The 20,912-nt window shown below is 41.1% G+C and overlaps 2 protein-coding genes across 2 annotated transcripts; both read left to right on the top strand.

Moving 5' to 3' along the window:
• Positions 1-185: 185 nt before the first annotated feature.
• On the top strand, positions 186-11,053 carry pih1d2 (PIH1 domain containing 2). The gene is made up of 5 exons (XM_022241881.2): positions 186-422; positions 1,831-2,016; positions 3,809-3,932; positions 4,798-5,339; positions 5,759-11,053. Exons 2-5 carry the CDS (start codon positions 1,837-1,839, stop codon positions 5,903-5,905), a joined length of 993 nt encoding a protein of 330 aa, XP_022097573.2. The 5' UTR covers positions 186-422; positions 1,831-1,836; the 3' UTR covers positions 5,906-11,053.
• A 1,316-nt stretch (positions 11,054-12,369) lies between these two features.
• Positions 12,370-13,551, top strand: LOC110982970 (uncharacterized). The gene has a single exon (XM_022241801.2). The coding sequence runs from the start codon at positions 12,370-12,372 to the stop codon at positions 13,549-13,551; it is 1,182 nt and encodes a 393-aa protein (XP_022097493.2).
• The last annotated feature ends 7,361 nt before the right edge of the window (positions 13,552-20,912 follow it).

The following is a 20,912-nucleotide window of genomic DNA, read 5'->3' as shown; positions in this document are numbered from 1 at the left end:
ACATTGGTCATTAACCGTGTGAATTTAAAAAAAATTAAAATTGATTGTGCTGTCAAATTGTGTTTTATATTATCTTTCCAAATTTTAGTTCAGAAGTGCTTATTTGCTGAGAATAATTGACTTAACGATCCCTTACACCATGTACCAAAGGAAATGCCTAGGCTTAAGGATGACGTTTACACATTGTGTACTTCGAAACCCTAGTTTGCACAGTACCTATACCGTGCACGCCATGTCTACCGCATCAAGTACCATGGCAACTTGTCCAAGATCATGTGAATAAAGTGACATACGCAGTCCTTCCATTTTTCTCTGAGTTTTTCAGGGTTGCGTTGCATACGCCTACATGGGCCTCTGCTTTGGTGCTGTGAAATCGGCAGGTTCAACTCGAAAGTTGTTAATGTTATTCCCCAACTTTGGTCGTAAGTGTTGGTTTTACTGGTGGACGGAGGAAAGCCGGACAACGGAAAATTTATTTGCCTCAGCCTTCGGGGATGAGAAAATAATTCCCGAGAAAACAACCAATAACCATGACAACGAACAATTTTCTAATTATTCACATTTGGAACACTTGATCGATTTTGTAGATCAAGTATAAAATTAAAAAGGAGTAGGCCTTCCGTAGGCCACTAGGGCCTACATGTACATGTATATGATAAGAAAAGGAGCCATTATGAAAGCTACATAGTACGTGTCCACTGTAAGGTTAATCCTCTGATCATCTGACACTGACAGTCTGTAAAGTGCTATTCTAGTCTGTTTAGTCCCCGAAGTTCTTTCCCACAACTCAAATCTAGGATTATTGCCAAACATTATTTATCCCTGGCATTTCTACTTTCCTATTGAAGTGTGGTCATATGGAATCTTGTCTTGGCTAGATGTCTTTTACAAATGAAAGAATATTCCAAATCAAAGCATAGCAAAATAGGCTTAAAACAAAAGTGTTCACAGTGTACTTTCACAGAGTTTTTACCATCATGACTCCTACTAGTCCTAGAGATCAGATACCATGGTCCCTTCGACCTTTTCTTAAGAACAGTAGTTTTTTGTCCTTTATTTCATTGTGAGTTCATGGTGTATTTTCTTGCGTAGCATGCTTTATCAGCTTCTGGGAACTCACTCTCATGCACAGAGTAATGAGCCTAGTCTCCCTTAAAGCACGCTTCGACCGTCCTTCGGCATTTTTTCATGTATCCTGCTGGGCAGATTAATTTATTATTTACTTGCCCAAAGAAATTTTTACAAGCCCACTGGACACATTTTCAGTGAAACTAACTTTGACCAACTGATTTAATTTTAAAGTTTTTTTGGAATTTTCAATTATTTCAACTTTTACTGTGGAGTTTGGTTGTCTTTTTTAAAACTTAAAAGCAGACGATTCAAACTGATACTTATAAACAACATCGATATCTTTGGCAATCCATTTCACAATGCTTTTTTTATTCAACTTTATACACATGTTGACCTTAACCTTCCCCAACGACACAGAATTAAACAGCTTAGTAAAGTGTTTAATTCTGTGGGGATAGGTCTGGTAAGCCGAGGCAGCTGGCTTTTGCATTGGGTTTGGCATACCTCAGAAAAACAAAGTCCAACAGCCTCTGTGCACAAAGTTCCATCTGGGTGTTTAACTTTGTGTGAATGGGGAAGGTTAGGGCCAGCAACCCTTGGGTGGTTAGGGTTAAAGAATGCATTTTACTTTTACCGGCAGCAGCTTTTACTAGAATTTGTACATGTACTGTATGCCTGTCAAGTGTAAAGGTCGAGACCTGCTTTAGGATTTGTCCTATTTACAGAGTTAATTTGTGCTTTTGTGATCACTGGTTTCAGGAAACCATGGCAACAGGTGCCCAAGATGACCTGATGAAGCAGGCCCAGCACATGTGGTCCATGTTGGATGAGCTGGCAGAGACAGACGTAGATGCCTACAAGAAGTTCATCCAGACAAACCTGCAGCAGGGCAAGAAGGAGTTGGCTCTGGCCAAGCCCTGGATGTGCGTCAAGACAAGAATTTTGGTTGGTAATTTGGTCCTTGTCTGAATCACTACACATTTGGAAATATATATCCGAGTGGTTAGGGTTTGAAGCTTCCAATCATAAAGGGTCAGGGGACGAATCCTGATATGTTGTGACCTTGGGTGAGTCACTTGACCCCTTTGTGTTGCTCTCTCCCCAAGAGTAAATGGGTGCTGGTGAAGGCAGATTTGTTTAGCCGTTTGCGCCTAGCACAGTAGAATAGTGTGAGTATTCTATCCAAAGATGGTCCCAGGAGTATTCAGCTGATGTTAGCCCAGGAGGGAGGGATGACGATTGTATATAGACTGGCGCCTTTAAATGACAGATTCTCTTAGACTCTGTGCGCAGCATGTAGACTCTGATATTGTGATCATGCATTGGCTCCATGCTGGAACGAGGCAATTGCTTATTGCATGTACATGTACACTTGTATGTAACTAACGACGATCCACTGGTGGGTACTCGCCAATTCATTCACCTGTGTATGCATTAGTTGAGGTAATGGCATGGGACAGCCTGGGTATGTACAACCCTCCCCCCGTCACATGTACTAGTGCATGTATTTCTGCTGAAATATATGGACTTCACACGTTGTATGCCCCAAGTACTGGCACGGGCCTGCTTGGAAAACTGGTTGGCAATTTCCTTGCCAGTGAGAGGTGCTTCAAGTCGGACTCCAGAAAACTAGAAAAAAGAGGACTTGCCTTCCCTATTATGAATGTGACATTTGCAACTGTACATGTAAAAATGTATACCCAGAGTTTTACAAACCAGCAGTAAATCTACATTTTCCAGATCTGAATGCTTTTTCTTTTCTTTTGAGTTAGTTTTTGAATTCAAATTAAATCTATCTTGTACCATTTGCCAGCCAGATTGAATTCACACAGAAAAGGGATGTCCATCAAAAACCCTGCTTTTCAGTGTCCAAATAATTTGAAATTATTTTGGTAAGAAATATAAAGTTCTTGATGGCACTAAATAACTAGGCCTATTTGATGGCATCTCAGGAAATTTTATCTCAGCTTATTTAGCAGCGGGCTACATGCAGATGTTTTTGTGTTTCATTCACATACATTGCATTGCATCCCACATGTACCTCACGGTCATGTACATGCAGAAAAGCGCACACTTGACTAAACATGCGACAGCATCATACACATTTACATGTACGTTAGCCTTAACGCTGACAGTACTCAGTACAAAAAAAATACTAAGTAATAGCCTGAGCCTGAAGGACCTAGCGCTACAGATTACTACTTCTGGCTAGGTTACTTCCATTGTTACTCGTACAGAGAACAATAAAGCCATGCATTCATAGTGCCACAGCTTTGTATGGTACATTGTCTTATCTATTGTATTTTATGGCTTCACAGAACAATAAAGTCACGTCCTCTTACAAGCGGCAGCACTGATTACTACATTTTACTACAAGTAGTAATTTGTGGTATTATGTAGGGTTAGGGTTAGCATCTATTGCTAGCCACGGTTGTTAAAAATGGACATTTTGTATGAGTTTAACAGTCACTGTTAACAATATTCATGGCTATACTTGAAGTCTTGTGGTTACATCTGGTTTCAGCATTTAAAACTCCATCTTTGGGTCTGAGCACCAGGGGACTGTGGCACAGTATAAAATTCCTTTTTTTGGAAACATGACATCCTGCAATAATTAAGAAATCAAACCTTGTGAATGTTCGGTTCAGGATCTTGAGGTGGAGCCAAAGTCAGTCGATTTGAGAGAGGGTCACAGCCATTCTTAAAGTATTATGGTTACCGACATTTCTATTTTCAGAAGCCTTACAAAGCCACATTGTACATCAACATCTGCAGTTGGTCCCGCATTGACAAACCCAGAACGAGCACAGACCCTATCAAGGTCACTGCTGGACCAGTTCAAGATGGGCACGATGAAACAGGTACACTCCCAGGTCACTTACATGTAGAAACTGAATGGACCTTATTCACAAGTCAGCCATACTGAGTTGAAAGTGAGCTTCACTGTTGTTCTTATTTTGGGAATTAAACCTAGGGATAAATATGAAACAAATCCACTAAAACTGTAAAGGGAAACTGACTAGAATAAAGAAATTGACAAAAGTGGGAATTGAACCTGTGACCTCCAGGATACCATACCACAGAGCACTGGTAAGATATTCCAGAGGTCGCAGGTTCAAATCCTGCTCTAGTCAATTTCTTTTGTCATCTTTATGGTATATGCAAATCAATCAAATGCAGTGTATACCTTTCAAATCAGTAACGTTGAACTTCACGAAGTTCATAATGCTCAATATGCTGAAGTAGCGTAAGATGGGAGTAATCGCTAGACACAGATTACACGTATGATTCTGTGGAGTTCACTGGGCACTTTAATTTGACAGAAAGAAAGTTCTTGAAAATGTCCCTGTGAGGAATGGAAGAACATGTTAAATGTTCTTTGCTTGTAAGCTCTGCTTAGATTGAAGAACAAGCCAGAGTCTTAATGTCAACAAACCTCTTGAATGCATGGCTCTGTCCTCAGCTCCGTCCTCCCCACTGAAGGCCTGTGGCTCTGTTCAGAGTTTGGAGATACATGTAGATGTACAATTGAAGAGCAAAGTTATGTTACATACACTGTATGTATTACTATGGCAAACCCTCTAATGTATATCTTTTCCTCCTGAAATTAATGTCCTGCTACTTCCCCAGTTTGCACTCTTTTAACGAAAATCAACTTATGTAAAAATGGTTTCAGCTCATATTTGGTTTGATTTTCATATACATGTGATAATTACCAAATGCTAGGTACTTTCAAGGTGGTCCGTGTGGCCTTCAATCCAGATGTATTGGAGGAGTGCAGCAAGAGATCAGAAGAGAAGGACATGCTAATAGGAAATGCCATCGACTACCTCAAGGATGAGAAGAAGTTGCACCTGTCGTCCAGTTACCACATCTGCGATGACATCCGATTCAAGGGGGATCCCACGGATCTGGGGGATTTCTTCTGCTCAGGAGTGAGAGCGAGACAGAAGGTGGAAGAGGAGCAGAGCGCCAGGAACCTGAGTAAGCTGACGCCTGACTTGCTGCTGAGCCAGCTCAAGGTGTCAGATGACCAATCGGGGGCCACTACCGTCAGCCCGGATGTGACTCTGCACTCGAGCTTGAAATCTGACAAACTGAAAGGCGGCTTGATCCAAGAGATTTCCAGTCAGGACGTTGGGCTAAAGTGCCCTGAGTATGACGTGAGGTTGAAAGAGGCAGATGCTAAGAGGCAGCAAAGATTCGTGGTCAGGATTCTGCTCCCCGGTGTTCATTCTGTTGCTGACTGTGAGCTAAATATTACCCAGGTACACCTACGTCCATCGTTCTTTCACTTTCTTGTTTAAGCCCTTAGAAGGATGCCTGTAGTTGAAAAGGGGCATGTAATACGCTAAATACTGTACTGCAGCGTGTATGTACATGTTATCACACTTGCCTGTTGAAAATCAATGCAACCTCTAGCCTGCAGGCATACATGTACATGTCTATTCGTTATTGCTGACGTGGGTCTTGAACTACGTAAATCAGTTGGTGAAAGTATGCCACAATGAAGTTGCCCAGGCGCAGCATTGGTGGGTTTTTTGGGGTGGACCATTTCATGTTGGGATTAAAATTCTCTATACCTACACCTACATGTATGATTGAAGTGAACTTCATGAAATGTGGAGTTGGGTCTTTCACTTGTCTTTAAACATTAGATTCATTTGTCGTTTTTTTTTCTTCACAGGAAGAACTAAGTCTCACGGTGGCAGACAAATTTGAGTTACATCTGCCTCTACCAGAGGCAATAAGAGAAGATGATTCTACGGCCAAGTTCAACAGCAAAACATCCTCACTAACTGTTGCCATGCCGACCAGGACCTTCGAGAGTTGACGGCTGCTCTGACACTCACCACCAAAAGATAGTGCAGCGGATGTGTGCAGGCTGGAAAGGATGTCTGCCAAGGCATGATTCTGGGAATGAGCTCAAGCATGGATCTGACATTTAAAAACAAGCAACAAAAGTAGTTCACCAACTTTTGTGCACAAGAGTTATTCAGAGTTGAAATGCAATAGGGATGGGCAAGGGAACCTGGTGCCTGAGTGCCCAAGTACCTGGCTGACGATGTCATAAAGCATTGGAGGTCATATTCCATCGTCACAAGTTGTGCACAGTAGCTTCAGGTAAAGACAGAGAGATCTCAATCAAATAGAAGACCTAGATACACAGAATGCTAAAACAGATGTCTCATACGTGCAGAGGTTGTTGATGAGTACTTTGGACACAAGGTGGTAGTTGCAATTGAGAATGCCTCTCCAAGTCCGTCTTTTCTCTAGATTGTGGGATACTTTTCTTTTGCAAGGGCGCAGGTACACCTGTTTAATTACTTTCACAAGGGACCCAGTTCCCACATGACCCGTGAATGTTCACCATTACAATGCAATTTTCTCTACGTCTGTAAAAGTGACAATAACAGATTGTCACACTGACAAGATACACGTTCATGTACCCATTAATTTAACGATTGAGCTTAGTGTGGTGCAAACTACTGTGTCGATTCAAACCAACGATCCATTGCTGATCATCTCGGTGGTTCTGGGGATACGGCATTTGCTCTAGTAAAGAGGTCATTGGTTCAAATCTCACCAGAACGAGCACGTTTCCCAACTCATTGAAGCTCTGAGGAAGCAGTTACAACTTGTCGACATGAAGAGTGAATTCTTATCATTATAGACACCCCAGCAATACAGTTTTCCCTTGTCAACTTGACAAACTTTGCAGTGAGTGATGCGAATGATAACAGATGTGAGAAACTGAAGCAGCTTGTGGTTCGTTTGAGTGGTTTGTGACTCGTAAGTGGTTGACTCATGACGACTTGTTTGCATCTTTTGGAATCGATTTGAAACCCATGAGGCTGGTCTGGATAATTCAAGTGTACATCATCATCAGGGCTGCAAAGCCCTGCAGTTTACATGTACATGCCGCAGCAATGATTGGCTTACCAACAGCAGGTTAGCAGTGGGATAAGCTATGTGTCATATCTGTGCATCTTGCAAAGTTGAGGTTGTCGGCTGACGTAATTCATGGGCCTGGGCTGATAAATATTTCTTCCGGGCAAAATTACAATTTAAATTGTGACACACATACCTCTAAGTAAACCATTACAGCGAGGTAAAAATCTGCCATGGGGATATCAATCAGCCATAATTTGCCTGGGTGAAATACTAATCTGCCTGGGCAAATAAGTGTCATTTAGTCATTAATACAGTTTCCTTAAAATACGCTGTTGCTACATGTATATCATGATATTTTAGGTAAGCTGGACAAAAGTACCCAAGGCCACCTGTGGCTGTACATGTAGCTAGACTGGGTCCCTACATTGTCTCCAGATACCCTCCGAATGTCAACATCTAATGCGTGGTACAGTGGCGCGTAAATTAATCTCGGAGGATGAACCTTTATTTCCAAAATTATGCATTGATGGCCACGGTGGTAAAGGTGAGCTGCCCATTGAAAATGAACAGGGGGACTGAATTCGACACCATTTTCTCTTAGTTTCTGTATCTTGGAACGATTTCAAGAGATATATGTAAAAATCACCATGGCTATTACTTTGTGGTCTTGGTGTGATTTTCTTGGGGAGGGGGCTCAAAATAAAGACTTCCACAATTTCTTTTCCAAAATTTCTCTCGTCTCAGACACACAAAGTTGAATAAAACAGCAGGGCTCCCTTCCAGATGAGCTGAAGAGAGAACTTTGCATTACATGTATGTTGGGGTACCGTTCTCCACCCACACTCGACCAGAATCATGGGCCATGAAGTTCTTCAATTTTTGGTTTCAATTCTCCTTTCGTCGCTCTGAGTGGTTTTCTCCCTGATTTGTTTCCAGCTAAGTGTAAGCAATGGTTTGCTCTGGGAAACTTGAAGTACATTGCATTGCACAGTCGAACCAGTCCATTCTTCATGGTTTTATTACTGATAATGCAAAGTTCCTGCAGTAACAAAGTTATTTGCAAAGTCCGCATGACTGTATATGCTATCATCCCATAGGAAGAGGAATTTCAATATAATAATTCGGTTTGTGTGTCAGCGATGAAGCCTGACAGATGACGAAACTGTGCGGCGTGATTGAGAAACGAGGCTACGTTAGAAAGGCTTTAAGTCAACTGTTTGATAGTTTCCCACATCAGAGTTATTTATTCTACGCACTTAATTTGGAGCCTTGTTACGCCTCAAAGAGCCGGGGTTTTTTTGGCCTTGTCACAGCTTGGGGGGGATCTGCCCCCCCCCAGATCTCGGCCATACGACGATTTATTTCAATAAAATTTGGCAGTGTCATAGAGGCATACATACTAACCATCTGTGTGAAATTCTATGTAAATTAAGGGTTTGCATAAAAGTGAGCCATTAATTATTCATGATACCATTTTTTAAAATTTTTTGATTGTCGGGTGATTTTATTGCATTTTTCACATCAAAGATGCTCTATGGCTTGTATATTCAGTGAAATGAAACCAGAAATGCTGTGAGCTGTATACAGCAATATGCATAAGTTAACTATACAATTAATACACCTTCCCGAAAACAAGAGACTTCCTGACAAAAGGAAACCACTGCCCTTTGTACGATGTACATGTACTTCTGTGTATAAAGTCAATGGTAAAATTCACATCATACTTCACCCTGCCTCCTAAAATTCTTCACTGAGAGTGAACGCCAGGTCCAATTTTTATAAATTTGGGATCAAAATGAGGCTGATCATATTGGGAAAAAAGTCATTTGTATTAGCACACAGAAACTAATCCCATAGATGCTATAAGCAAAAATCAACAGGGGGCGGATTCTGTCCCCCCCCCGCTCTTTGAGGGTGATGCAGTCGATGCGGGAGGAAATCATTGCTTCTGTATTCCATGCATGAAAAACCCTGCATTGGAAAATTGTAGCTATGATGATATGCGGTTTCCTGAAGACCAAAGAAGTCGGAGAATCAGAGCGAAAAAGACCACAAGGTTTGTGTTTCAGTACATTTTCAATGGGCCGTGGCCTCATGCACTTTTTGCCGCCATATCATAGACTTTCATACGCATGTATCTTTGAAAAATGTTTATTTTTTTCAAGTTTTTGTTCATGAGGAAATTAAAATTAGCATATACATGTCGGTGCACCCGCAGTGCAATAAGTGAACAACAGCTGGTGAAATGTTCTCTTTGTGACCTAGCCACTGAACTCAATGACCCGCCTTGGGCAGAAGCATAAGGTTGAGAAGTGTTTATTTTGTTAGTGCGATGCGCGGGCAACACACGTAAATGTATTTCATAGTCATTCTTGAAACGGAGCAGTGCAGTTTCCACCATATTGGTCACCCTGAGCTGGCTGTACATGGCTCTGCTCTGGCTCAGAGCTGTTTGGAGACAGAGTTCCGACATGAGTGTCTCAGTTGTTGGAACTAAAATGGTGGATTATGCATCAATGCACACGTAGTCAACTGGCATTTGGGTTTTCTCTGTATGTACAGCTCGGCCCTGGCTAGGAAAAATGCGCCCTCTCTTGTTACCACCCGGCGGCCCTTTGGGACTAGGGGAGCATTCAACCCCTCTGCCATTTCCTGCAAGAACATTACCCTCGTTCAAGTGACAGTGTGTAATTCAAAACCCCATTAGCCACACCTCTTGGATATGATAATCAGTGCAGGAATCCTCACTGTTCCAACTTTGGCAGAAACTGCAGTTTTTGGGAGACAATTACAAGAATTTTAGGCATCACGTACTACCAAAAGAGTTCACACGGTAAAGAAACTGCCTCAAAAAATCTTTTTCAGTCATGATCAAAGCAAATTTAACCATAACCCTGAGCTTAATGAATTTGTCGTGCAAACACCGTTGGTTTTTGTTGTGATTTCACACGATTGGCTGGTTACAGTGTACAATATTCACTGCAACTTACATTCCACACACTCGTTTCATGTTTGAGTCAACTATTTTGTGAGAAATCGGGAAACACAGGGGCGGCATTTTCAACGCTTAAAGCAAAGGTCTTGTAGTTTACCTTACATACAATCTATGGATTTTAGGGTGTTTGTAATACAAGCGAACAATATCCTTGGGGTCAGGGTTCTCATCAGGTACGACAGGTTCTCATTCCCTTAACAGGGAGCATTGCCTCTACTCCTCGACAATGTAGCATTGCGGCTTCATGGAAAAACTTCATCCAGGAACGCAGTCGACTCGTGTCCTGACATCGAAACGAGAAGGCATGATGATGCAGGTGCGCGCGCGATCGTGTTTATAACCGCACTTTCATCTCAGTTTACTCGTCGATGAAAGTCTAAAACACCATCCTCTGTTGATTCTTTAATAACTTTAAGAAAAAAGAATTATGTCGTAAAACAAGGGAGGATTAACGTGTGGAAATCGTACTTTTTGTTGACGAAAATCATCATGCTCGGAAACAGCCGTAATATTGAATCATACCGTTATGCTGTAGGGGTGATTTTGAATTCGTAAAGTTTTCCGTAAAAACAACTTTCCTTAAATAAACTTTAACTTCAAACTGATCCAATTTATTTTCCATTTTACGCCTGACACTCAGGTTTCTATAAATTCAGTTCACAGTTCTTTTGGTGAGTGTACTGTATGTCAGCATATTTTTTAGCTGCGTTTGGGTTTATCCGTTCATTAATGGAGACCCCCCACAACATCTGCAAATACAATAAGAAAATTGGCGCCTGTTAAAGGATGTGGTGTGCGAAGTGATGGTTGGCCCACCATCGTAAAAAAGAGAACGAAATTTTGTTTTCTCAAAAACTACAGCATTCTTGTTGGAAATATTTTACAGACTGGTTGAGACCGTTATGTACTTTCAAGTCGGATATTTTAGGATTATACGGTAATCCGATTTTCGAGATTTTACCAACGGTGTACACCACCTTTAAGGCTAAGTTCCTGCCAGAATCGCAATCACGTACAAGCGACGTTCCGGTGTTTTCCGATAGCAAGCAATGCCATTGACAAGCACGCCGGATGTGTCATTGGAATTTCCACAAGCGCTAAAATAGCACGCTGGCAATTTGCGGGAAGTCCCTGGCTCTCCTTTTCTGCGAAGTTGATAGAGTGATTGGAAAGCAGTCCACAGCTCCTCAAGCAAAAACCTTAGTTGGAGGGTTTTAAGATAGATCATGCATGGAGGAAGGACACAGAGGTTGCGTCCTTTCTCCATGGATAGATAGAGCAGGTTTTCCAATTTACCCAATTTATCAAATAATACGCTTTTGCTTATGCCCCTTATGTATAGAATTTCGAAATGCCTAATGATCTGTTGCCGATCGTATGTTGTATTTGAATCCTATTAAAGGGTGCACCGTATGTCAAATCTAATTACTGGCATGAGATCCTGTTAATTTAAAGACGCCAAACTTAAACCGGGAAGACGAGGCTAGACGGCTGGTGTCGTGGTGGGTAAATAAATTAGATTTTTGATCGGATGACACACACGTTCTTTCATATCAACATTGTGTTCCCAAACTAATTCAGGTTTGGCCCAGCGAAATTTTAAACCTTATTAGCTAAATCTATTGGATGTGATTGGTCCAAACTATAAGACTGATCAGTGCGAGAAATCTCAGCACTCAAGCCTTTGCAGAACGGCTACGGTACATTTGTTGTGAGCTTTTAAAGCTTAAATTGTGATTTTGTCCCGCAAATAGCGAAAATGGAGTGTCGTCATCAACCAATTTACATGCATGTACATGTAGGCTGTCCTGCTCAGTGCATGTATGAACGATGACGTAGGAGGTGATACTCAATCGACGCAATGCTAGGCTAGTATACTGTGCATTATGTAGTGTGTACAATGTACATGTACAGTAGTTGTTTACAAAGAGCGTACATGTATATGTACACTGTACATGTAATGTACATCGCGAAAGTTAAAAAATGGCTGGAACCGAAGACGTCAGTGTAACGTACATGTACTGCTCGAACCTTTCAAGTTCAGTCATGATCAAAGCAAACTATTGGGATTTGATTATGGACCTGTCGTGTGACATCATTGCTGAATAATATATTGGATCCATTATATTTGTCATATAGCGCTATTCCCTCGTATAACTCAACCCCACTTTCACGTTTGTTTATGCCAAGGGAAATCCCCCTTCCAGTACATGTACGACTAAATTAAGTCGTAGCTCTGCATGGTAATGGTGCGAGCTGATTCAATGCAATCCCTTGGAAGTTGGATTGCGAAATGTTTCCTGGAAAAGAATGACTCGCCGATCCGGGTTCAAGTGTCGCGAAAAATTGTTCATAAGTAAAAGACATTCGCGTGTAGCATCAAATGATTGGCAACTGCAGTGGATGCTATGGCCGACTCTCCGAGTGCAGGTATCATTTCCGCGGGCTTTTCAGCCTCGACGGGACTGCACATTCAGAGTCCTTTTGCGGCACAGCAAGTACCTGAACCAGAGCAGGCACCCAAACCAGAGCAATTAGTACTCGAAAGCCTGACACATCATGGACGGATAGATCAAGCTTTCAAATGGGCTGGCAACATAGTGTCTGGTGGCTTTTCTGCAATTGGTGCCGACCGCTCTCAAGGGCACGAGCCGTTCGTCGCGGGGGCTACCGCTGAGACTGCAGGTCTTGGAGCGAGCTCAACCACTGGTACCCCCAGTATCATCAAACTTAACATGAAGGATCTCTTCAGCATGACGTCCATGATGTACACGCCACCCGTAGAAGAGAAAGATGAGCGGTCCATTTCAGTGCGAATCCACATGCTGAAAAAGAACAGATATGTCACATTAGACGTGGGCACCAGCTCAACCATCGCGGAGTTGAGAAGGCAAGCAGCTAGTCAGCTCGACCTATCCCACCGGAGGCTGATGCTCATCTTCAACGGCAGCCAACTTGAAGACCACGAGGAGATCAAATCCCTGGGAATGTCACATGGGTGTACCATATTTTGCATGGAATGCATCCCAGGCGGACAGATGGGCATTTTCCAACTCGACCCATCTGATCTGGACCCAGGGTACGACTTTGACTTTACAAATCGATCCAGTGACGGGAAGACGTACTGGCGAGGTGGCCATAAATACCGGCGACCGTACGGATGGAAACGGTACGCGGTCAAAGTTCACGGCGAGTATGACAACGACACTTGGCTGGGGGAGAATGGCATTCGTACGGAATCGAGTCCTGGTGAGTGGGCAGTGAGCTACCACGGCACGGCAAAACGTAACGTCAAACCAATACTGGAAGACGGCTACAAAATCGGCCACAGAAAGCTCTTCGGACCGGCAGTTTACACCAGCCCGAACCTGGAGAAGATCGATGAGTATGGCTACACGAAAGAATTCACCAAAGATGGCAAGAGATACAAATTTGCCCTGCAGAATCGAGTGAATCCAAACCACCTGACAGTGATCAAACCAGACGAGACCGGCTATGCCGACTTCCCTTACTGGTTATCCCCCATGCAAGATCCTAAACGAGGTATATTTCATGTCAGACCATACGGTATACTTACACGAGAATTGTAGATAGCGATTGAATCCGCAGAGAACAGAATGGATCATCCATAGACACCTTAGCTGCGAGTGATCGGCAAATGTAATAGGCTTTCCCGGCCAATTGTGGAGAATGAATTAGAGCAACATTCGTTTTTGAGCGAAACACAATACACGTTCAAAATCCCCGTGTTTATATTGAATGCAAATTTTCCACATTCAGATTAAAGCAACACCCAATACTGACATGGTCTGAAAAAAGACAGATTTTCTGCAAATTAAACTGCATTGCACATCTACAATTAGTGCAACGAATGCGTAAAACCAAATCACGTACATGTGTTTGTAATCTTTCAGATGAAACGTACTGTATATTCATGCAGAGTGAAGTCGAATTCTTGTTATTGGGAAATGCCTCGGTTTTCGAAATCTGTGCCAAATGTGATTTTTATTTGACAAATTTAATCGCTCATTTTTTTCAACTTGGCCCGGAAAACCTTTTCTATATAAAAAACCTTTTGACCGTATTTCGAAAAAATTTAAAAATTATGATGTAATAATATATTGCAAACGTGAGCAAAATACAGGAAAATATTTGGAAGTGTTTTAAAGTCCTGGAATTTCGTCGGGGTACAAGTTTTCCAAGTGGATCAGCCACCATTGAATAGCAAATGAGCCTTATTTTCTGTGATTGTATTTTCAAACTATTGAGAGAAGAAAAGAAAGACAAAGTGTTGAAAACATTACATTTAATTAAACTTCACTGAAAATAGCGTAAGAAAATCGCTATCGCAATTTTACGTGACATAAAAATGTGCTCTTACGTTTAAATATGTTGTATTTGATCTTAACGTATGACTTTCGTATTCGGACTACATTGAAGAAGTATTACATTATTTCGTGCAACGATCCAACCGTACAGAGACCAATCGCGATTAATAACAGTGGTAATACATTAGGAATGTTGGTATAATACTAGTGCTTGAAAAGTATTTGTGTATCAGAAGTGAAGTTGAAAACACGCCAGATCGAGGCTTTATGTTCTACATCACTGAGGTGAGGGGCAATTGTCCTCGTTATCATTTTAAGCCATATATATAATTTTTTGGACAATCTATGTACTTTTGACTGGGCTCAACTTTTAATTCTTTGATAGGACAAGCAATGTAAGCTCCTAGTGGTTTAGGAAGAAGTCTTTTTGATGGCATTTCGAAAACGTTAAACATTACGACGGCATTATAAATTGCAAACTTATGAGAAATTAACACCTGTAAAAAGACATGTAGGTAATTTAGATCAAAATTTGACCAGTAAAATGTAGGAAACGTCTGTAGAATATCTCATTGTAGAAAAGCGTACTTTGGACATATCCCCACCTGCTCTGTTAAGTCTTTTTATTTTTAAAGCCCGCCTGAAACATGAACAGTACGATTATATGTATTAATGTGATTTTATCCCAATCCTTGTTGCACTGAAGCGGCAGTCTCCATTGCTGCTGGGTTCTGGCAAATTGAGTACTGCATGTAAGTCACCAGTTTTTGGAGCCAGATATTCATGGGGATTTCCAGAGAATCTAGAAACAAATAAATAAACGAAACCAAAATGTCGTGTATAGCTGCTTCCGATCGCTTTGGGCGATTTGGAAAGTCCCAGACTCTCGTCGGTTTTAAAAAGAGTATCAGTAACAATTAAGCCCCTTTTGCTGTGATTACAGTTTCGAACTTTAGTATATGGTAGAAAAATAGTGACATGGCATTAAGAGAGATATTTAGATTTAAACTTGACTGAAAAGGAGCATAATTTTATCAGGAAATCTCGATCAGATTTTACTTGACTTAATAATGTTCTGCTATTTGAAAATATGCTTGGTTTTAATATTAGCCTGAGTTAGTACACTTACTGCATGCATTAGTTTAACTAATTTTGGAGATGATTAAATGGCTTCTTGCACTAATTAATTATGTATTGGCCGATAAAATACTATACCATGCGCACAGAGAGGAGTCCTAATTAATAGTGACAATCCTATCGAAATGTTCCATATAAATGTGTTTTAAAGTATTAATGTGTATTTACTTTGACATCGGAGGAGATGTGAAAATACACTGGAATATGGCTTTACAATATGATATTTCAGGTCATAGATTTTGGAAGTGGTTGTCACTTTTATAATTTTCAAGCCATTTTAAAAGACTTGTCAGATAATCGGTGTAGTCCGGACCGTATTGGCTGAACGCCATACGTCCTTTGATAGGACAAGAAATGTGTATAACGATTGATACTGAATGACAAATATGGATCATCTGTAGACACGTATAAGCCCTTAGGATATGCATGTAACCTCTTAAGTTACACAAGAAATAATGCAAAGTGTGAAAATCCTGGCAAAGGACACCTTGGAAACAGCTTGTCTTGAAGCACAGAACTTGAGTGTGTAATACTCCTTAACGGCAGCCCTTGACACAAGTCCAGAGTCAGTGGTTCGCTGTAATTAATTAACAACGAAGACATGTATACCAGTTATAATTCATTGTTTAAAACTTTACTCTTGCCTCACCTTTAGCCACGATGAGTGCAGCCTGCAAGCTCATAGTTTTTCAGTATACAAATTATGAATGTTTCCCTGCGTGTTATGACAAGAATAATTTCACTAGGTAACGGATGAAATGTTCCATTTCACTTGGCTTTCACTTGACTGTGAATAATTATGCAGTACGTGACATGGCTAGTATAGATAGCATAATACATTGCTGGTATAACACTGTGCAATCTTGTAATCCTTAACCGTCGGGTATCACGCATGACCAACCTGAATACTTTCCTATGTGGTTATTGTCCTTTTTAATATAAAATTCATTCAGTAAAAAGATTAAGTGGCCAACTTAATGGACAGGTGGGAACAACTTCGGAGTCATTTCCCCCTGTATTTTCCTTTGTTTCACTTTGTCCCCAGGAAATTAACCCTATGGTATCTTCATAAATACTGCTTCCTTGTATGGGGGACTTTAATGATGCAAGACTTAAAAGAATAAAACAACGCTTTCGGCCTGAGCGCAAAAGGTGGAAACAAATTAACAGGGATCTTGTTGGAGAGTGTGCAATAATAAGTATGTAACTGATGCCATGCACCCGTATAATTAACGTTTGCGCATGTGCGAAATACCAACTTCCTTTCTGAATCGGTTTCGTCGCTGTACAGGCTTCATCTGACACTCAGAGCCGCCTGTATAAGCATCATTTTATGATTTTATGATTACAGGACGACAGCATACAGTGTAATGCTGTTTATGCCAAAAATTATCTTCTGTTAAGCTTAAACCTTCAAATTCAAAAGGTAAATATCAACCCAAGCGACAAAGGTAGTTAAAACCGTGATTTGGGTAATTCCACTGGTCTGAAGTTCAACCTGCGCGAGAATGGTACCTCCAAAGTATCCACATGCTGCTTTTCGGGCTCATTCAAAAGAGAGACCAACTGATTTCTGTCGACCACTTGTGCGTGATAGGAAAGAAAATTTTAGTGTCTATTTTCTAATTCGAAATCCCTCTTAGACGAGAGAGTAATAGCCATAATGACTTTAGAGGGTTTTTGTGAGAAAAAGTAAAGAAAATCTGCAGAATATGAGGGAAAGTGAATTTAAGATTTGTATCCTTGTACGTTTTCAATCGGCCGCTAACACTTTTTGATGCCGTGGACTACAATCAACTAATCGGCAATCCATCGTTTTTGATGAAGACAAGATAGGAGAGAGTAACTCCCTCCTAGCCTGGCACAGTAAAAAAAAAAAGCAGACCCGCGACGTCGTGCCCCCATCGTCGAGTCTCTCTGGGCCTGCACACCCTGATCCAGGGGTACACCGAAGTGTAACAGAATTGGGGAGTGTACAAGCTGCCCCGCAGTTGCCTTTAACTAGCCTGTTATGCCACCCGTTGACCACAGACAAGGTTCCTCCGCGTGCCACTGAGCTGAGTCGACCGTCAATGACAATAACTTTCAAGCGCTCGATTCAGGATCCATCAGCCTGCTGCCACTGGCTTCACCGTAACCCTGGCACGGGGCCCTTACCGGGTACTGTCAGCCGGAGCCAGCTAAACTCGGGACTACACGATTATGGGCAGGGTCGTCACTCCCTGAGGTGACAAAACACCCCGTGCACCAATCAACAATCAACGCTTTAGTTAAAAGGTCCAAAAATATATGACATGAAATTAAGTTGCAAACCGGCGATTTATCAACCAATGAAAACTGGCCAGGCAACGGTTTCTTGACCAATAGGAATTGCTAAACTTTCTCAGGCATCCTGAATGACGAATTAATCGGCCTTTTTCACCGATGTAACCTTGGAGGGCGGGCTTTCCAACGACTTGCACGTCTAAAACGCGGACGTTATACAAATCTCTCCTGGACTAGCACACGGACGTATATTAAAAATATCTGGACTGACAATGCCCTTAATTATTTTATGGAGATCATTAAATCCATTATCGGAGCTGAATGCCAAGCTTGCCCTGTAATGCCCGCCTTCTTTCTCCCTTGGGTCAATGACGTGTTGTACTAACAATGTAAGTTTACTGCTGTTTTAGCTTTCTTGGAACAACCGTGACGTTTAGAACTTGAAACTGCTATAAACTCTATCAAGGGCCAATCAAAAGCAGTTGTCAAGCTGACAGCCTCCGTATATGTTAATTTTCTACGAAACAGAAATTTTAATTTGTAGAGACTTTTCATGAACATATGGCTAGCGGTTTGGTGTTTTGAGTGACCTTTTTAAAAAAAGTACAGCTCAAGGTTACTCTGCGATCAGCTTCTCTAAAGAGAAACAACACAAACAAATGACCAGTATGACCAGAGAAACGTTGCAGTGTCCATCTAATTTTACACAAATAAGGCTGTGAACCCGAGAATTTCGTGTGTGTAATATAATATCGCGTGCAGCATTAGAAAGGCTCATGCAACCCCTTTATATACTTTTAAGAGACACTCTCACAGAAATGATACATTTTGCTTTACAATAAGTATACCGTTTCAACTTTTATTTAAGGTAAAATATTGCAAACTTTTACGGGGTAAATGAGTCAAACATCGTTGCTCTAGAATTGGGCTTTTGCCGAATGCATACAAATTACAACAGGCCAACAATAACATAATTGGAAACGATTCTTTATGTGTTTCCCCAACATTTATACACAAATTATGACTTTCTTAAAGAAAGAAAATGATAGATGCAAAAAATATAGGAACACAAATAAAGCCTGTCGACTTGTCTTTGGAAAGGCAGTCTCTAGCGTACTTAGACTACACGACAAACGATTGTGTTTGAGTGCTCCGATGCCACGACAAATTAGACAGAATAAGCCTTTTGTGAGCTAATTATGAATGAAATCTGGTGAACTGAATTATCTGATTGCACATAAATATAACAATTTGAATTCCTCAGACTAAAGACACTGTTGCTATACCTTCGTGATTCTGGAATGGACTGGTTCCTTTGTACCCTTCTTATCCACTGAAAACTGTGTATTGGTGCAAGGTGTCTCTCATATAACTAAGCAAAAGTCTGCCCGAATCATTAGTTCAGTATACCATATTTTTTTTCAAATTTAACTCGTAAAAGGCTCATTCCAGTAATACAAATTAATGCGTAAAGACTGGCAAAGACTTTATTAAACTATTGGTGTTCAAAAACATCACTGATTCTATGATTTTTTTTAATTTGTTGTATATTTAAAAGGAATACAATCTGTTACCAATTTTTTTGTGATTTGAAACATTTGAATTTTTTTTATTACACCTTAAATGATTATTACATGTATGTTGCACAAAACAAATACTGAGTGACTTCAAATCGTGAAATTGGGGGAATATTATCGCTCGGTAATTTCTTGGCGTTTTCATTTCAACAAGCTTCATAATTGTCCCTTGCAATGATGTTACTACCATGCCACTCTGAGCAACTCAGTATTTGTATAATATTCCACAAATATGAGCAGGTTTCACAACACGCCGTTACCCAAGTAATCTCGGGGTTATCGAAAAATCTACATCTGAGATTACCTGGGTGATTGGGAGGATTTACACTACACTTCTCGGGGTTAGAAATTGTCCCGGTTACCGGCCTCAAATCGCCACTTAACCTGGGTAATTTCTAACCCTAAACGGGAGGTGGGTTAACCCACCAATCTCAGGGTTAACGATGGCCTAGAGACGATTCTCTAGGTTACCTTCGGCAGTGTGAATGGTTGCAGGGTTTCCTTCATCCCAGTTTTTTCGGCGAATGGACAAGATGATTTTCTCATATACTTCTTGTGGAGGACATCACTTGTCTTCCTAAGTTAATTTTGTGCACACTTTTCGTAAGGCACCATACTGACCATCTTGACCTCATGCTGCATACACGTGCGTGGCTTTACTGGCATAGGTTTTTTGTTTACATCAGGACACTTCTGTTTTCACTGTCTATTCCGAAACAGGATATTAATTAGAAATACAATCAACACGATTGGATTGTGGGAGGTCGGAGCTTGAGCTACAGTTGTGCTCAAAATTATTCATATCCTTTTGAAAATACCATACTTTTTAAAATTCTTCATTTGTAAAAGCTATTATATTGCTACTTTTGTCTATTTCAGTTGCAAATACATAAACCCATAATGTTTGCTGGCTAAACGTAATTGGCATAATAATAGATACGACCCGGTTTTTTTTTTTTTTTTTTTTTTTTTTGCTTCTGATCAAACTTACTCATATGCCAGGTTTAATTACATTGTCCAAATTAGCCTCTTCTTAATAGTCACTACGGCGACCTATATTCTTGATGACTGCTTCAAGATGCTTCCTGTAAGTGTCCACAAGCTTTCTTCATGTCTCCCATGGGGTGTTTGCCCACTCTTCCTTGGCGAAAGCCAGCTGCGTCAGGTTGGATGGTCTCCTGGCCATCACTCGGTCTTCAGCTTCATCCATAGATTCTCGACTGGATTTAGGTGAAGAATTTGACTTGTACCCAGCAAGAAATGAGACCGAGGGGTACCCCCCCCCCAACATGTCCAATCCCTATACACATTCCAGACTATTGTTACTTAACACATCCCCCCCCAAGATGCCTGAAAGGAATTCCCCAGATTCCTGCAAGACAATGACCAACACAAAGCAGGGGGGGGGGGTTCTCTCCGCCTCATACCTTGCTGCATATGATTTGACTTGGACATTCCAGTACATGGACACCGTTGTCCCTGAACGACCACTTTACTACATTGGCGGTGTGCTTGGGGTCAGTGTCCTGCTTGTACGTCCAATCAAGTCTAAGCTGGGGTTTCTCAACAGACGCTTTCACATTCTTATCAAGGATCTTGATATAGTCCTCCTTTTTCATGATGTCCGGTGCCTCTAGCAGAGAA

This window comes from Acanthaster planci, linkage group LG10, assembly GCF_054643075.1.
Source record: "Acanthaster planci isolate LZ-2023a linkage group LG10, COTS_SCS, whole genome shotgun sequence".
NCBI lineage: Eukaryota > Metazoa > Echinodermata > Asteroidea > Valvatida > Acanthasteridae > Acanthaster > Acanthaster planci.
Note: the sequence above shows the minus strand (reverse complement) of the source record. Positions and strands in the feature narration are given on the sequence as shown.

Bases quoted from the DNA above. Each gene is read 5' to 3' on its own strand.
- pih1d2 (XM_022241881.2), top strand. From the start codon at position 1,837: ATGGCAACAGGTGCCCAAGATGACCTGATGAAGCAGGCCCAGCACATG. The intron at 3,933-4,797 runs GTACACTCCCAG...ACCAAATGCTAG, and splicing joins AGATGGGCACGATGAAACAG to GTACTTTCAAGGTGGTCCGT. The intron at 5,340-5,758 runs GTACACCTACGT...TTTTCTTCACAG, and splicing joins GTGAGCTAAATATTACCCAG to GAAGAACTAAGTCTCACGGT.
- LOC110982970 (XM_022241801.2), top strand. From the start codon at position 12,370: ATGGCCGACTCTCCGAGTGCAGGTATCATTTCCGCGGGCTTTTCAGCC.